This window comes from Vitis vinifera, chromosome 7 (assembly GCF_030704535.1).
Source record: "Vitis vinifera cultivar Pinot Noir 40024 chromosome 7, ASM3070453v1".
In the NCBI taxonomy this organism is placed as follows: domain Eukaryota; kingdom Viridiplantae; phylum Streptophyta; class Magnoliopsida; order Vitales; family Vitaceae; genus Vitis; species Vitis vinifera.
The window spans coordinates 16705060-16724331 of NC_081811.1; the positions used below are offsets into that span (position 1 = coordinate 16705060).

The 19272-nt window shown below is 39.3% G+C and overlaps 1 protein-coding gene across 2 annotated transcripts in view; it reads right to left on the reverse strand.

The window, feature by feature from the left end:
- LOC100854130 (membrane-bound O-acyltransferase gup1) overlaps positions 1 to 19272 on the reverse strand; it is a 48450-nt gene that overhangs the window by 11314 nt on the left and 17864 nt on the right. For both annotated transcript variants that reach the window (XM_059738070.1, XM_059738069.1), the window contains 2 exons: positions 4068 to 4127; positions 3872 to 3985 (listed from right to left, as the gene is read on the reverse strand). In XM_059738070.1, coding sequence (XP_059594053.1) covers positions 3872 to 3985; positions 4068 to 4127 — 174 coding nt within the window. The remainder of the gene's footprint in view (positions 1 to 3871; positions 3986 to 4067; positions 4128 to 19272) is intronic.

Below are 19272 nucleotides of genomic sequence, written 5' to 3' on the forward strand. Positions count from 1 at the left end.
GGTTGTTGCATCCTGCAGATTAAATGAGTTTGATGATGAGAAATTTTGTATTGGAAGCATGCATTGCAATGACTGAGATTCTATGGAATGTTGGTGGTAAATATTTTGTATCTTTTATCATTAGATAGACTTCAATTTCCCTAGTGGAACCTGCAATGACTTAATGTTACCACTGAATTATTTACATAGTCAGGAAGATAAATGAGGTAGTTCTGTTGAGTCAATGTTGATGAGGAACTCAGAATTGTTTGACCAATATATTGCTAATCAGTGCAATGATTTTTCAAGATGGTGGATGTAGACCCCCATTTTGGGAGGTGATTGCTGTAGCAAATTTTGCCAAGTGGAGCAGCTTCAGGAGGCCACGTGTTACCTCTTCATTGGCTGTTGAAGAATCAGTTAATGGGTTCAAGAAGCCAATGGGTGTGCGACACGTGTCCAGGAAATATGCAAAAAGCTGCAGACCGTTTTGGAGGAGGGTGTCTTCTGTTGGGATTACATTTTTTAGAGAGGGTAGGGGACCCCCAGCTGAGAGCGGGATGCCGTCCGCATGAAGCGGGTAGCAACAGTGAGGGTAGTTGGGTAGGCCATACTGGCTGATACATGAACAGGAGGCACGTGGTGACTTGCTAAGGAAGGTGATTCCAAGAAGGAGAAAAAAAAAAAAAAAAAAAAAGGAGAGAAAAGAAAAAGAGAAAAAAGGATATCCAGAGAGAGCATTGAGGAGGAAAGGGGAGGAGACCATAAACAAAAAAATGAGAGAAAAAAAGGGAAGAAGCATTTTTTTTGGGTAGGGAGATATTTTGAGGGAGAAGGAGATCTTTTCAGCATGGCTTTTGGCTGATTTTTGAGAGAACGGTTTGAGGAGAAGGAATTTTTGAGGTTGCTTGAGAGAGGGAGTTGCTATAGGTGAAATATTTTTCTGGGCAAGGTGCCAAGAAGAGTGTAAGAAATCAGCTGGTTCTTCTTTGTGAGAGGGGCCTGGTAGTTGCTGTAGTTGAAGAAGAGGCTTTCAGGTATGGTTGTTGTGGCTCTCCCGTGCATTTTCATTTTTCATACCTCTTATGTCTCATTCTCTGTGATTGTTGTTCTATTTGTTGGGATGCTGTGCTTTGATGTTTGTTAGTTTGATATCTGAAGAACTTGTTGTGTTTTTAATGTTTTACTCCATCAAACATCTTCCATCTTAACCCATTGATTGTTAAACTCATGGATAAAATAATGAAATGGGTTTAGCATATTCGTTAAAATGCTCCCTGCTCTGTTCCTATTTCTATTCCCTTGCTCCCCTGTTTTCCTTCAGTTTCCCTCACGTTCTCGCCCCTAGGGTTTCGCTCATTCCACCCGGACATCTCACATCCGGAATTCTTCCCCGCCGCCATTCCGCCCAGACATCTCACATCCGGAATTCTTCCCCGCCGACATTCCACCCGGACATCTCGCATCCGGAATTCTTCATCGCCCATTCCACCCGAACATTTCACATCCGGAATTCTTCATCGCCCATTCCACTCGGACATCTCACATCCGGAATTCTTCCCCCGTCGACATTCCTTCTCCGGATATCTCACACCCGGAATTCTGTCCGCCCCAAAGTCCCACCTTCTCCGGATGTCTCACATCCGGAATTCTGTCCGCCCAACGTTCAACCTTCTCCGGATGTATCACATCCGGAATTCTGTCTGCCGACATTCCACCTTCTTCGGATGTATCACATCTGGAATTCTGTCCGCCAACATTCCACCTTCTCCGGATGTCTTACATCCGGAATTCTGTCCCGCCGACGTCCCACCTTCTCCGGATATCTCGCATCCGAAATCCTGTCCGGCCGAAACGCATGAATAATCTCTCATACTCCTATTTCTTACATCTTTTTCAAATTCAAGCTTTTAAATAGCTTTCCAATCTCTAAACCCTTTCAATGATTTTAGTTTTTTTAAGCTCTCATCCTTAGGGTTTAGGTCCTAACAATAGGTTGCCACTTTCTTTCTGGCAGGCCATTTTCACGCCTCCTCTGTTTTAAAAATGTTTTGAAATAAGCAAAGAATCAAATTTTGTAATTCTGAATAATGGAATTTACGGATTTGTCCATGCAAAAACAATCGGGCTTTGGTGGGGGCCCCACATACATGATCTTATGATCGATTGATTGTTTGCTTTGATTATCATACATGATTGATTTACCCTACTCTGCTCTATAGCATGCTCGAAAATATTCCTTAATTGTGCACTAACCTCACTTCTTGATAGCGCATAACGGTTCGTCGCCCAGGTACATATCTATTCCCATTCTGGTATTTCTATATGCATGCTTTGATTCTCATATGTGCATGATAGTTCCGGGTATTCATTGATTTCCTCATCAATTGCCATGTCAGCTTCATTTTATTAGTAAAGACCCGACTTTAAGGACTTAAAGGGGTGCTACGGTCTGTACCGTACCTTCTCAATAAGTAACCTGACCCTCGAACCCGATCCGGTTTTTTCATAGACCAACCTTTTCCAAAACAAGGAGTCACACTTAAGGTTTTTCTTTCTTATTTTGTTTACCTTTTAAAAATAAAACAAAAATAAGTGGCGACTCCAAGTCATTTTTTTAACCGATTAAATCATTTTTTAAAATAAAAAAATCGAGCTCGCCATCGAGTGGGAAACGCATTGAGCCGAAATGTGGGATCCACACAGAGGTATTCACTTTAATGTGGGAAAACGAAAACAAGGTAGTACTGAAGAAAATGGGAGTAATTCACCACAGTTCAGAAGTAATTTTGGACAATCTTAGCAATTAGAACAATATTGCTTGGGAGCAATTCAATTTAGAAATGCTCAGAGAATATTGGACTATATTTACTTTTCAATAATCGACTCTAGATCCCCAAGTCATTTGACAAACGTTACCCAATGTCAAAGAAATTAAACACATTTTCTATAATAAGTTCTAAACATCATAAAATCAATCACAACCTCCAAAGGAAAAATTATAACCTACAGTTCGTTTTATACAATCATTTAAAGCAATAACTTGATTCCTATGATACTTGGATCATGCAATTTCATCCAATATACCCATGTCAACATGACATGACATGGGTGTGGGTATGAGATCTTTGTTGCACACTCCTACTTTACTTTGGGTGTAGCTGTTTGATTTTTTTCATTTATATCCTTTTATTCTTTCAACTTTCTTAGCAATAATTACATTAGAGAGAAAGAAGAGTTCACTGAAAAGTGCATTTTTGTAAGAACATTAAGAGATAAGAGGAAAAAAGGGAATTACAGGGAAAAGATGGGAGCTTTCAAAAAGGATATCTTCACTTACATTTTTTTAATTGATTTTTCACTTACATTTTTTTTAATTGATTTTTCTTTTATAATTCTGTATCCTTGCACCCATGCCCCCTTTTTGGATTCCTTTTAGCAAAGTATCCCAAAATTTGGGTTGTGAAGGATCTGACACCTAGACACATACCTGCATCCAACACTCATAACCGAACCCATGCAACATAGCTTGAACCATTCGTGCTTGTTTCATCCCATAAATGCAGGGATTCAGTAACATCTAATAGAAGACTATGAACTTGGCCTTCAAACTACAGCCACAGTCCCAACATTTAGGAAACTGGAAAATAAAAAGTAAAACTATTTTACTGGTTCTAAAAGTAAAAATTAACAGATCTCTAACATCATTGTCTGGATTGTCACCATCAAAACAACAGGAATGGGCTGGGTGGTGGGTTGTGGAGAAGCTCCACACAGGAACAAGAATAATACCAAAACCTCTTTATGCAGACTATTATTGGCTATACACTTCAAATGAAACATAATTATTCAAAAATAAAAAAGAAAAGAATTCCAAAAGAAATTCACAGACCTGTGAAGCAAAAGCATTGAAGCTGATAATTGGGCCAGCAATGTAAAGCGGTGCATACACCAAATAGCACAAGTATATGCTAAAGGAGAACTTGTCATTCTGGACACTTCTCTCCTGAGGAAGCATAAAAAAACTTCTTAAACAGCCAATATCGCTTCTCACACATACTAGTTACAAGAAGGATACAGCAGCTAACCTGTAAATGCAAGTAACATGCTTTCCCTGCTTTACAAATATGGCAGCGTTGAATGTGCTTCTGCAATCACCAGAAAGGCAAAATATTAGCAACCTAGCATCTAAATAATAAATCCCTGAACAATGGGAGGCTACATGCAAGCATAAAGCAATAAAGAGATTAGCACTTGGATGAACTTAACCCCCAAAGGGTCACAGGTGGAAAAATGTTTAAAAGACCAAAATACAGGCAAAGATCTATCAATTGATGCAAAATGTGGTCCTAGGATACATAATGCTAGAAATAAAATAACATAAGCATGAAGTTAACAAGCATGCAAACCTCAACTCAGCAAAACAAAATAGTCTGCTATCAAAGAATAGAAGCATGATCTAATGACAGGATATAAGCTTCAAAGAGATTAGAAGCATAATCCACCAGACATTGGACACAAGAATCAATGTCAGCTTCCTAAAAATGGCTTGGTTACAAAATAGTCTGCTATCAAGGAATAGGAGCATACTCTAATGATAGGATATAATAACCTTCAAAGAGATTAGAAGCATAATCCACCAGACATTGAACACCAGAATCAATGTCAGCTTCCTAAAAATGGCTTGGTCTGTGATACTGATAGGCCTCCCATACGTTATGTGTAAAATAGAAAAGGGAAGAAGAGTGTACTGCCACCTGGCAGTTAGTTGTAACAGCCTTACTAAGGCAAGGTCACAATCTGGATACGGGCTGGGGGGGTGGGGTGGAGGAGGGAATTAAGGGGCTGGATATTGTGTGGATATGGTAGGAGAGTGATAGCCTCTCAAATCGCTATCTGAGTATCAGTTAGGTCTCTTGTTTCTTGAAATTCTATAATAAATCTCCATTAGAGACCTATCAGATACATTTTAGGAAGGGTAAATCCTGACTTTCAGCCACAGAACAATCTAAACCAACTTTATCTAGCTATATTGTAGTATGGGTTGTCATTTGTCTCTCTATCTAAATCTACTTCCCTTATTTCCTACTCATAAAAACTTCTACATGAATTAGCAGATAAGCTAAAAAATAATAACAAAATATTATCTATATTTTCAAATTTTGGCAGTCTACTACAAATTTAACAGAGAATATCTTTTTCCCAAAAGACTACTGATAAACCATTATAATATAATAATTTTTATCCTAACATTACATGGACAGTTCTATCACATTTTGCTTTTGAGAAGGATAACTCATCCTTGTTTTTGTATATTCTTGTGCAATTCAATGATATATAAATTTATTGTTTCTAATTTAGAAAAATAAAAGATAAATAATAGGAAGAAATTCATGAAATATCTCTGATATCTTGAAAAAGTTTCTACAATATTTTTGAAATTTTCCAAAAACTTGCCCTCAAGGGCATAATAGTTCAACGGTTCTACCTCTAGCGCTGAACCTAAGGTCTTGAATTCAAACTCCCTGGTATTTAGGTGGTGTAGGATAGAGGGGCAAGCCCATGGGTTTGCTTCTCGACATTTGGTATAAGTATCTCAGTAAGAAACTAGGAGAGAAATGTTTAAGTGACAATGGTATTTCATTGATACGGAGAATGATACATACATACACTACTTATAGGTTATAAAAGACACTAAAAAAGGAACATAATAACTATACAACTTTCCTAATTTATAAAGTTGACATAAAATACAACTAGGTAATCCTTATAGATCAACAATAAATCTCAGCTGAATATTCTTCTTTCCAACAACCTCATTGTTGGGATGGATTCCCCATTCTCAAATAAATAAATAAAACATCCAAAATCATAAGATTCATTATTTCTCTCAAAAATTTCAAATTTCTCTCCATGCGGTACCAAAAAGTATTGACTTGCTTTATATTTTATGATATTATAGTATTAAACTATATAATTATCCATCAATACGTTGACTTGACATATGTTTGTTCAAGTTAAAAACACTTCACCTCCTCAACCTTTGGCGTGTTTTACATTTTGCTCCCTCACATTCAAAACTCAACAATTTACCCCCAAAATTTGTTAAAGAGAAATATTTTACCCCCCAAACTTATTAAAAAGTCGATGAACAATTTTTTAAATGAAGAAAGATTGAAATGCAATGAAAAACATCTATTGTCCAAGTTCGAAGTTGTCACACTTCACAATTGAATTCGAAAATCACAAATAGCCATGCAAACATTTCTCTAAAATCAAAAATAAAAATTGGTAGCTACTATATTTTGAAGACTTCTGGGAAATTCCATTTCAATCCTACTATTTCAAAGTTAGTTCTACCCAAGTTCAAACTAGTGTTCAAACTACAATGCAAAAAAGAGTAATCCCTTTTATAATTTTATGGAGGGTTTGTAATTGGGGGCAAAGTGTTGGTCTTTAACAAGTTTTGAGGGCAAAATGTTGGGTTTTAAATATAAGGGGGCAAAGTGTAAAACTTGCTAAAGGTTGAGGGGATAAAATGTATTTAACCCTATTTGTTCAATGATATTTAGACTCCAATAAGTGTAGTTGACTGAATTAAAGTTCCTAAAGTTTGATTCCAAAGTATCAAGTTTTGGTGGTATTTTTCATGGGAAACAAACAAGCAAATCATTAATAATCAGAAAAAAGTATAGGAAAGATAAGCTAACATTCTGGCCAAAATAAAGAGAAAGAACAAACAAAAATGAAGTAAATACACCAAAAATGAAACCTACAAGATATCTTTTAAAAAATGTTCTGGTATCGATATTTTCTCAACATTTACTCATATCCAAACAATTGACATATCCATTTATATTGATATTGTGATCCTCACGTTAAGATTTGGCTATGATCAATAACTTAATGATGTCTGCGAAAAATTAATGAAGTCTCCCCATTAAAAAATTGAAAAATCTCTGGAGAGTACTTTTTCCTTTTTGATAAGTATAAGATCAAAATGCATTAAAACATCACAAGGGGCTATAACCCAAATACCAGTACAGTAAACAAGTTATACAGAAAAATGAAGCAGGAGATGAAAAGGAAAGGGAAAAAAGGTGAAATGGAAGCACTATAAAAAACAAAAAATACCCTGCCCTCATCCTCAACTCAATGTATCCACAAAATGTAAAGGAGAGTAGCTACAAGGTCAAGTATGCAAACAAATAGAGACAAAAGAAATATATCCCTCAGTTTCAAACTGGGCAGTTCTTCCCTCAGTTTTAACTTTCATCCTTTGTCATCTGCGCTCTCTTTGTATATCCAACTGTTAACTGTTCTCACAAAATCATCAGCCATATCCATTTGCCAATCTTGGAAATTCCTAATGCACCTTGGATTCAAACACCTTTCTGTCTCTTATCAACATACCCACTTGCATTCTCCTTTCCTACAATGCTAAATAAGTCCAACACTGAAAAGATTTTCTGATACTCACAAAAACACCATGCATCATGCCATAGCCAACTCTATGGCAAGTAAATTTTGAAATATCCTCCTATCCTCTCCTTATCCCTTTCCAAAGCCCTATCCCATAGGAACTTCAATTTCCTTTAATGCAAACCCTCCTCTCTTCCCATACTTACCTACCACCACTCCCTGCCAAAGGCTTTGCTATCACAGGAATGGGTTTCAGGCAAGGACATATGATAAATTATGACTTATAGAAATAGAACACAACACATCAGACGAATGTTTGATCTTCTATGTGCAATTTGATATATGGAAGCAAAAAAAGATTATTTTAAAGGTATTAGCCAAAATGGCTCAGTACTAAGGGAAATAGAAGCTATTAATCTGAGGATCTGGATGAAAATTGTCCTCTAAAAAGATTGTTGTTTTTTTATAGGTAAAAGCAGTAGAAAATTTTATAAATGAAGAGAAAAGGTTGTCCAAAGGCCAACCCAAAGCATGCAAGCGCCAAAGGCAAAAGCAACAAAAAATAAAAAAAGATGGGATACAAAAAATCTCACCTGCCATCACCTAGAATCCAACCAATCACAAAACTCAATTAAAGGTAAAGGTCCATCAACTTTATACAACTTAGTCCAAGACCAAAAACTGCACACAAAAGAATTCTTCATCCTATGTATTGAAAAGCTCTTCATTGTCAAAAACAATCCTATTTCTTTCCTTCCACGCCACCCAAAAAAGGCATAATGGAGTCATCATCCAAGCCTTTTTACGCTTTTTGTCTACAAAGGACCCATGCCAACCAAGTAGAGCTTCCCTAACCGAGAATGGAAGAACCCATGTCACCCCAAAGAGAACAAATAATAACTCCTACAAAACCCTAGTCTTTATTCAATGGATTAAAATGTGATTAGTAAACTCTTCCTCTGCGATACAAAGGAAACATCTATTAGCTAGGGTCCACCCCCTCCTCTTTAGTTGATCCAACGTTAAGATCTTCCCCTAACTTGGCTTCCCATGCAAAAAAAAACCCACTTTGGGATGCACATACGGACTCCATATGATACTCCTCGAAAAAAAGACTGCATTTCCAAGCTCCACTACATTGTATAGAGACTTAACAAAAAAAATCCCATCTTTTGATGGTTTCCAAACCATCTTATCCTCTAAATTTGCGCTTACCCTTTTCCTTTGAATTGTGAAGAGGAGCCATTCCACCAAGTCCACCTCTCAATCATTGAAAGGCCTAGAAAAACGAAGACTTTCCTCTCTTCACCGAAGGGTCCCACACCTCTGCCACCCACTCCTCTTTGGATACTGCCAAAGCATACAAAGAAGGGAAAGAGTCACACAAAGCCTCATCCGCACACCATTTATCTTTCCAAAATCTAACTCTTCTACCATTATCCATGGAGAACACAATGTTGTTGCCCCACAAAGAACCTTCCTTCCTAATCTCCTTCCACAACCACACCAAACCCTTCTCTCCCCTCCCGAGTATGCCATCCCCTTCTTCAACTCCATACTTCCTACTAATAACTTGCTTCCAAAGAGCCTCCCTTTCTTTCATGAAGGGCCAACTCCATTTACACAAGGGGGCCCTATTAAGGTTGAAAGGTGTCTAACTCCCAAACCTCCCTTACTTTCTTTGAGCAAACAACCTCCCACTTGACAAGATGAGTCTTCCACTCCAAAGCCCCTCCTCCTCGAAGGAAATCCCTTTGAGTTTGCTCAAGTCTCAATCTAACTGCTCTAGGCATACGCAAAAGAGACATGTAGTAGATAGGCATGTTGGACAAAGTACTCCGAATGAGAGTGAGCCTTCCTCCTTTACAAATAAATTGCCTCTTCCACAAGGCTAATATCTTCTGAAACCTCTCCTCTACTCCATCCCAAACAGCCACTGATTTATGTGGCGCACCGAAAGGAAGCCCTAAATAAGAGGAAGGAAGCGCCCCCATCTTGCACCCAAGCTCAAGGGCCAACTTCCCCAAATTCTCCACCCTCCCCACTGGTAGAATCTCACTTTTGTCTAAATTAATTCTCAAACCAGAGATAGCTTCAAACCACATTAACAATCAACTCAAATAAGCCAACTAGTCCTTGGTAGCTTCACAAAAAATCAGCGTATCATCGACATACAGCAAGCGAGTGATTTGAACCTCCTCGCCACCCCTCCTTTTAACCCAACAGGCTCTAAAAAATCCCCCAATCTCTACTCTCTTGATGAGGCAGCTTAAAGCCTCCATTTCAATCATGAAAAGATAGGGCGATAAGGAGCCCTCTTGCCTCAATCCCAAAGAGTTGTGAAAGAACCCTGTCAGAGTGCCATTAATCAAAATCGAGAACGTGGCAATAGAAATGCACCACTTTATCCAACCTATCCATTTCTCACCAACCCCCATTTTCTGCATTACCTGGAGTAGAAAATCCCAATTTAAGTGATCATATGCCTTCTCTATATCCAATTTACACAATATTTCGCTCTCATTGTTTTTCAACAAAGAATCTATAGCCTCATTCGCAATCAACGTAGCATCCAAGATTTGCCTCCCCTCAACGAAAGCATTTTGGCCCGAAGATACCATCTTATCCACCACCTTCTTTAACCTATTAGCTAACACCTTTGCCACTAGCTTATACAACCCACCCACCAAACTAATAGGTTTGACGTCTCTCAGGTCTTCAACCCCTCCCTTTTTTGAGAACAAAACCAAGAAGGTAGTATTGAGGCTTCTTACAAACCAACCGTGCTTGTAAAATTTTTGGAAAAAACTCATTACCTCCTCCTTCACAAACTCCCAACTGGCTTGCTAAAAAGCTAAGGGGTAACCATCCGGCCCCGAAGCTTTGTCACCACTCAAATTAGAGAGAGCAGAGACTATCTCTTTGACAAGTAAAGCCTCCTCCAGCCTTGCAACATTCTCCCCTTCAATTATTTCAAACACCAGCCCATTCAAGCTTGGGCGCCAATCCCCAGGATCCATCAACAAGTTTTGAAAAGCTCTAGTTACACCCCCATGGATTTCATGCTCTTTAACTAACCAGGTTCCATTAATTTTGATCTTGGTCAGACAATTCCTCCTTCTATGGCAATTAGCCATCCTATGGAAAAAACCTCGTATTCCTATCACCTTCCCAAAGCCACACTTCTTTAGATTTTTGTCTTCGGGAGATTTCCTCCATTAGGACCCATGTTTTGTACTCCTCCCTTGCCTCCTTTCTTGCCTCCATCTCCTCTGTTGACAATACTCTAGACCTCTCCAAATTATCCCAAAAATTTACTTGTTATAGTGCCAAACTCTTTTTAACCTCCACCTTCCCAAACACATCCTTATTCTAGGTTTTCAAATTGTTCCTTAGAGCCTTCAACTTAACCGCCAGTATAAAACTGGAGCAGCCACTGAAATTAAACCCCTGCCATCAACCTTTCAACAGGTCCTTGAACCCCTCCTTCTTCAACCACATATTCTCAAAACGAAAAGGGGTAGGGCCTCTCCTCACCCCTCCCCCATCTAATAAAATGGGGCAGTGACTAGACACCGGTCTAGGGAGAATGCTTTGCACCACCCCACTAAAATGGCCCTCCCAATCTTCAAAAACCAAAAAACAATCCAATCTCGACATAAATTGTCCGTTCAACCCTCCATTCTAGGTAAACATGCCACCCTATTGTAGGCATCCTCCCACCTCTACTGCATTCGCTAAAAAATCTTATCACATTAAAGTCTCCTCCAATGCACCAAGGTCATTCCACAACCCATGAATGACCCTTAAGTCCTCCCAGAACAACCCTCTGCTTCTCTTCAAAGTAGGGCCATAAACCCCTGTAAAGACCCAACTAAAACCATCCTCACAATTTTTAAAACGACAGGACTCGAAAACTGGCCCACCTCCATGCCAACCAACTCCAACACTATATTATCCAAGAAAACAACCACCCCATCACCTGCTCCCTCGCATTTACTACCCCATACTCCAAAAATCTCCCCACACCAAGGGGTTCGTACCACCCCGATGGATATTTCCTGGATTTTAGTCTCTTGCAAACAAACCAAGTCCACCCTTTGAGCCCAAATTAAAGCCTTAATAACTTTCCTCTTAGTGTTGTCCTTAGCCCCTCTTACATTCCAAGATAATAATTTTAACTTCATTTGCAACTCAAGACACTTTACCCCTCCTCCTTTGGCCAACTCACTCTCTCTTGCCCCTCCATTATAATTAATCGACCACTCTAGCTTTTTCAATTCTCGATCGAACCTTGTAGTCGAAGAAAGACAGCTCCTTTGACCCTATACTCTTCTATTTTTTATCCTCTAAAGCAAGCTTAGAATTTCCACTTCAAACCCTTCTATGGAGAATCCTAGGAATTTGCTGAACTTCACCAGACTACCATCCTCCCACCGATCACATAGACCTCCTGCTTCCTAGCTAACCCGGTAGCTACAGTCCTCTCTTCAAAATCCCCCACCCCCCAACAACCAACACCTCATCCCCCCTTCACAACCTCCCACGCACTGTCGTCAACCGTCACAATTCTCAATAGATCTTGGAATCTTTCTTCTTCCACCACGACCAACCCTCCCAGGCCCGAGGACCTACTCTCCAACAAGGCCCGACCAAAATCAAAAGATGAAAGGGTAGAAAAAAGAGTGTGAGAACCCACAGAGCCAAGTGGGGGATCATCGTACCTGGAAGCTTCATCCAATAGTGCTTCGTTGGTGATTGCAGCCCTAACACTCCTGACATGATTTGCCTTTGCCATGGCAAGCGACGAGTCCAAAGCTAGCATTGGGACCCCCTCGAAGATACCATCACTGGGCTTTCCTCCTCCATTGTTGCCAAACTGGAGATCCGTCTAAGCCCAAGCTTCAATCGCAGAAGTGGGAGAAGCTACAGATTCTAAAGGGCCCTCATCTACTAGACCCACCTTAATAGGCCTGTCTCCCCCTCCTAACTACTCCTCTCGGCCCACTAAAGAGCTCTTTAAAGCATTGGGCCCAGCAACAAAACCATTTGGGCCCCCCATCTTCAGACAATCTGCACCTCCATTAGCCCAACCCAGTAGGCTCACTCCTTTCACCACTCAACCCACTAACACACCCAAAATGAGGCTTAGAAAAAGGCATGTCAACCCCTACTCCTCCCCCCTACTCTCAAGGATCACTTCCCTGCCCCCCTTTTCAGTCCCTCCAACATACGCCTTAGCAGAGGAAGCAGCAGAAAAGGTAGCAATTCTCTTGTGCTTCACCTAGAACCACAGACTGCACCTCCCTTCCTCTTTGGAAACCACAGGGAGCAGCGCATGGACTTACATCTTCTTCTTCCCTACCCCCTGCAACACCAAACACACTGCTCCCTCTCGTTGGCACCACCTGAACAAACCATGGTGGCATTTTCCACCATAACTGAACAAAAAAACATCCCAACCCCACCACTATCTCCAACGAACTGGGTAACTCTTTACTAGCCAACTTCACTAAAATCCTGGCCCACTGTAACTCAAAAAAGAATGTTGTATCTTCATCCACTGCAATAAAACCACCGCAACCATCGCCAATTTTTTTGAACACCTCTCAACTCCACAGGTGAAGAGGAAGACCCACCACCCTCACCCAAGCCTTCTAGCACAATTTCCTTGATGGAAACCAAGGGTCTCCAAAAAGCCCGCGGCCCGCGGCCTGGCCCAGCGAGCTAAAGCCCAGCCCGAGCCCATTTCTGGATGGGCTGGGCCATGGGTCCCAATTTAGGCCCGGCCCGGTGGGCTGGCCCGCCCATGGGCCCATATGCCCGCCCGTGGGCCCGCCACTTAAATATATATATATATATATATATATATATATATATATACAAATATTCAAGAAATAGAAAATGCTACATTAATAAAAATATTCATTGCTAACTATTTTATTCATTGAATATATACATTACATTTGAAAATGTGGGAAAAGTTTATATCACTACAAAATAAATACATCCCAACTAGATTGGCACCTACTTATTTGTCAATCATTTGTACTTTTCAACCACAAAAATAAAAATAAAAATATGACATACATTTAGTAAAATATTTTAATCATTATCTCTTGGCGGTGATGGCGAACTATCGCAAATCCATGAAGATCTTGATGATTTTAGTTTTTCCATATCGACAAGCATATTTTCTTCTTAAATAGAATCAAATATCCTTTTATCTGCTATTGCCCAGTATTTCACACATATATTTGCTTCAATAGAATCCGACGCTAAGCTGCATTATTTATCACTAACTACTCTTCCACCGCGCATGGACTTACATCTTCTTCTTCCCTACCCCCTGCAACACCAAACACACTGCTCCCTCTCGTTGGCACCACCTGAACAAACCATGGTGGCATTTTCCACCATAACTGAACAAAAAAACATCCCAACCCCACCACTATCTCCAACGAACTGGGTAACTCTTTACTAGCCAACTTCACTAAAATCCTGGCCCACTGTAACTCAAAAAAGAATGTTGTATCTTCATCCACTGCAATAAAACCACCGCAACCATCGCCAATTTTTTTGAACACCTCTCAACTCCACAGGTGAAGAGGAAGACCCACCACCCTCACCCAAGCCTTCTAGCACAATTTCCTTGATGGAAACCAAGGGTCTCCAAAAAGCCCGCGGCCCGCGGCCTGGCCCAGCGAGCTAAAGCCCAGCCCGAGCCCATTTCTGGATGGGCTGGGCCATGGGTCCCAATTTAGGCCCGGCCCGGTGGGCTGGCCCGCCCATGGGCCCATATGCCCGCCCGTGGGCCCGCCACTTAAATATATATATATATATATATATATATATATATATATACAAATATTCAAGAAATAGAAAATGCTACATTAATAAAAATATTCATTGCTAACTATTTTATTCATTGAATATATACATTACATTTGAAAATGTGGGAAAAGTTTATATCACTACAAAATAAATACATCCCAACTAGATTGGCACCTACTTATTTGTCAATCATTTGTACTTTTCAACCACAAAAATAAAAATAAAAATATGACATACATTTAGTAAAATATTTTAATCATTATCTCTTGGCGGTGATGGCGAACTATCGCAAATCCATGAAGATCTTGATGATTTTAGTTTTTCCATATCGACAAGCATATTTTCTTCTTAAATAGAATCAAATATCCTTTTATCTGCTATTGCCCAGTATTTCACACATATATTTGCTTCAATAGAATCCGACGCTAAGCTGCATTATTTATCACTAACTACTCTTCCACCTACACTAAAAGCAGCTTCTAATGCAACTGTACTCACAGGAACTATTAGTACATCACGAGTAATGATAGAAAGCACAGGATATTTGTGTTGTTGTGATTTCCACCATATTAAAATATCAAAATCTTCATCATCTTCAAAAGAAATTAAATCAATATTAAGATATCTATCTAAATCAGTTGTATTGTTTGGAGAACTATTTGTTGTCTTCTTTCGACTTTTTAACATTTCTAGAGCTCCTTTATAAAAAAATGAAGAACTTGTAGATGTAGGTGGTAATTTAATAGAACTAATATCATCACCATATTTTTCTTTATAATAGTTATATAAATTATATAATAATGAATTTATTTCACTTTTAATTTCTTCAATTTTTATTTGGTCATTAAAATAAATAATTGTTAACCATTCACCCAAAGCTTCAAATTTCAATCTAGGGTCCACAATTAAACCAAGATAAAAAATTAAAGGTATTTTTCCCCAATATTTTCTAAATTTTTCTATCATTGCAAATATTGCATCATTAAATATATCCAAATTTAAATATTTTTGAAGTACAATAAAAATATTAGTTATTTGCATGACAACTCGGTTTGTAGATGGATAATATACACCACAAAAATTTTTTGTTGAAGTATCAAATACTTCAAAAAGATCTCTTAAAAGATCTGCAATATGCCAATCATAATCATTTAATGCATCAATATCTGCTTCACAATCATTGTTAATTAATTGTATTTCATATAGTTCTACTACTTTTCTATATTTTATAATAGTTTGTAAAAGTTTATAAGTGAAATTCCATCTAGTGGGCATATCCAAATTTATATTTCTTTTTTTCATATTTAACATTTTGCAACAATTAAAACATAATTCATGTTTTGCTTGAGAACTATTAAGACCCGTAGCAATGCCTCTAATTTTTTATAATGTATCATCAACGTGTTTTAATCCATCTTTTACAATTAAATTTAAAATATGTGCACAACAACGCACATGAAATATTTTACATTGATCTTCTTTTATTTGCCAATATCGTTTTAATCTAGATACTGCTGCATCATTATTAGAAGCATTATCTAATGTTATTGTAAATATTTTATCACGAATGCCAAAATCTATAATTTCATTATTTATTAAAGATGTTATATTTTTACCATTATGTGGAGCATTTATTATTTTAAATGAAATAATTCTTTTATTTAATTTCCATTCATTATCAATATAATGAGCAGTTATACATAAAAAACCACTGTGAGTTAAAGATGTCTAAATATCAGATGTTAAACAAATTCTTCCTTCAAAATTTGCAAAAAAAAATTTTAAATTTTTTTTTTGTGTTTCAAAATTTTTTATAAAAATTCTTTTAACTGTATTTTCAGAGCAACCTTGAAACTGAGGATTAACAGCTCGTTGCATTGTTCCCGTAAAATCATGAGTTTCCATGAAATTGAAAGGTTGTTCTGGTCTTATTATATAACCAATCATTTCTTCACGACAATAAGATTCATCATAAGAAAATATTTTTAAATTTCCACTTTCATCTTTACCTAATTGCATATAATTTCTAATATCTACATTATTTTTAGTTTTACAATTTTCATGATGCCTTTTTAAATGACTTGTACCTGCATTTGAGCCACCACTAAGAAGTTTGTTACAAATTTTACATTTTGCTTTTATTTCTTTTTTATTATTTTCTAAATTTATTTCTATTCTATCAAAAAAATTCCATATTTCTATTCTACCAGATCCCAACAGCCATTCCTTTTCTCTATTCGGTCCTCTACATTTGGATTTCGGGCCTCACTTCCAATCACAACCCCCTCCCTTTGCACCCCAGAATGGTCATAACCCTCCATTACCGGAGACCGACCAAAACAAAAGGAATTAGAGGAAGAAACCCCTTGTACCCTGAGACCCCCCAAATTTACATCAAGTCCATACCTTGCAGCTTCTTCCTCCAGCATCCTCTCTGTACCCTGGCATGATGGGACCGTCTGCTGTCTTCTCCCCATCTCTTATACTCTGTAATTGATGAACTCATGCTCCATGAAGGCGTTTCTGTTCTTAACGGTGAGACCAGGGGAAAAGGTCTTTAAGAGAGGCCCATTGTCCACTAAGTGGGCCTGATTGAGAATGGATTTTCCTTTCTGAAGATGGCCCAGTCCATCAACTACAGCCCGCCCCAACTTTGAGGCTTGCCGCAGCCCAAGCTGGTCCCCCATTGGGTTTAGAGATGGCCCAACAGCCTGGTCCATCAAACTGCTAGGACCCGTGGACCCAGCCCACGAATCGGTCCCCCGCAGTTGGCCCACATGCGAAGAGACCCTTTCTGCTGTACCTTCTCTCTGCATCAGACGGCACGTCCCATCTCCCACCTGCCTCTGCACCTCGATCCCCACACCCACCTTCTCCTTCACTCTCAATCCCGCGCGTGGAGTTACATCACCACTAACCTCCTCTCGTAGACGATCGTTCAGGCCGCGATTCCACCCCTCTTCATGCCTTAGCACCGGCACCGTCTCCCACCATAATGATAGGGAATAAGAAATCTCTTCAATCCCTATCACCAGCGATCCCGGTGTGTTCGCGCCGTCCGATTTGATCAGGATCCTTGCCCATTGTAGCTCCTCCATCCTCTCCGTCTTTGGATCCACATCTAAGAATCCACCACATGCGTCTCCCACCCCCTTCTCAACACCGAAGGAGCCCAACGCGAGACTGGAAGCCCCAAAATCCTCACCCACACTTCCCTTCTTATCTCTCCCTCTTCCATACACCCCGATCTTGGGTTCCACCTCTCTAGCCCCAGCCGAATACCTCCCACCACCTTGTCACCAGAAAGATGAACTCTACTTGCTTCTTCCGCGAGCTCAAATTCCAGAAGAGCTCGCCCTTTACCCATGCTCGCAATCCCCATTTTACCTTTCAACCCCCAAGCCTTTGCCATTTTCCAACCCAGATTTTCCAAATCTTCCCCTCTTTCGTTGCTAGGGTCCCAGGTTCCAATCAAGCAGTGCTCCAACCTGCTAAGGTTTCTGCTAATCTCCTCACGTCCCACCTCCACTCGAATGGGGCTGGGTTCCTTATCCCCCCAAGTTTTCACCATGTCCACGAACGACCTTCCCTTCACCTTTTCCGGGCTCGGCCCTTCCGGAATCCTCATTCCTTCCTGAAGTACCTTTCTACCAGCGATGACACCCAACTGGCACAACGCTTCCACCATCGCCGTCCAACCCCCTTTACACCCTTTGCCCTTCGGGATACAAATGTTGTATCTCTTCGATACCTCATCAACAACCCCTACCCGCAGGAAGCAGCCTGCCCTATTATATACGCGCACCATGGAGAAACTTCGGCCCTTCTCCTTCCATCTCTTCTCCCAGTTTCCATCCCTCCTATCCTCGATGCACTGATGGAGGCCTTCCATGAGCATCCCTACACTATTCAAGCCCATACGCACCCAAGACGATACTCCTTTCTTGCTTTCCCTTATGGTTAGGGTTGTTCCTCCCTTTTCCACCATTTCCAACTCGAATGCCTTAGATTCCACTCCGAAGCTGTTTGTCTTCCGTTTACGCCTGTTCTCCGCGCGATGCATCTTCCCATCGCTGTCGATCTCTCTCGCTCCCTCACTCGCAGACTCTCTCGATCTCTCTCTCTCGCTCATTGAAGTGGCTTAGCATTTTAAGTAATAGGTACTAGATAAACATCCCAATAATTAAAATTGAACCCATGAAGATGCTATCGGGTTTTGACTAGCAAATATCTGATAAAGCAGGATAGCTATTTAGAATTTCAGACACATTCAACCCATCCAGAAGGCAAACATATTACCTAAAAGCACAAATGTGTGCAGAAAACATCATTATTTATCAATATTCTAGCTTTAGAGAATGAGCAAAATTGTTAATCAATAACACCCTCATCCAAGGAATAAGATCTCAATATCTAATACATCTAATACATGTATTCAACCCCATGATCAAAACGATCCTTGATCTTAGTATTGGTCTAGGTTACAACCATTTGATGAAAAATTTTAAAATAAATTGAAATATTGCTCTCATGTTTCATCAGACAAATCCATGTAACTAACAATAAGTATATATGAACTTAACAAAATAATGATATCAACACAAAATTATAACAGGAAAAGGGGGCCATGCATCAATGTGAAGCATATCAATTGAAGTGACAACTTTGTTACTAAAAATAGATAAGAACATTTTACATTTTTTATCAAACTCTCATTGTTCACAAAGAAATTTAGCAACAAAAGTAAATTCATTGAACTCCAGAAATAAATGAAGTAAAATTTGAAAATAAGGGTTGTTCACACAATGTTGTTACTTTATTAACTAACTCTTAAGTCAAAATCTAACTACAATAAAAGCTAAATTCCTAATAACCTTAGTGGACTTAATAACAGAAGGATGAAACTTAGGAAGCAAAGCCCAACAAGTTTTTGCTATATTCTTGAGGCACAGGTTAGAGAGACTTTTGGCATGAGTATGAGGAAAGATATTAGAAAAGGTTGGGAAGATTTCTGCTATAGGATAGCTATTTGTGTCA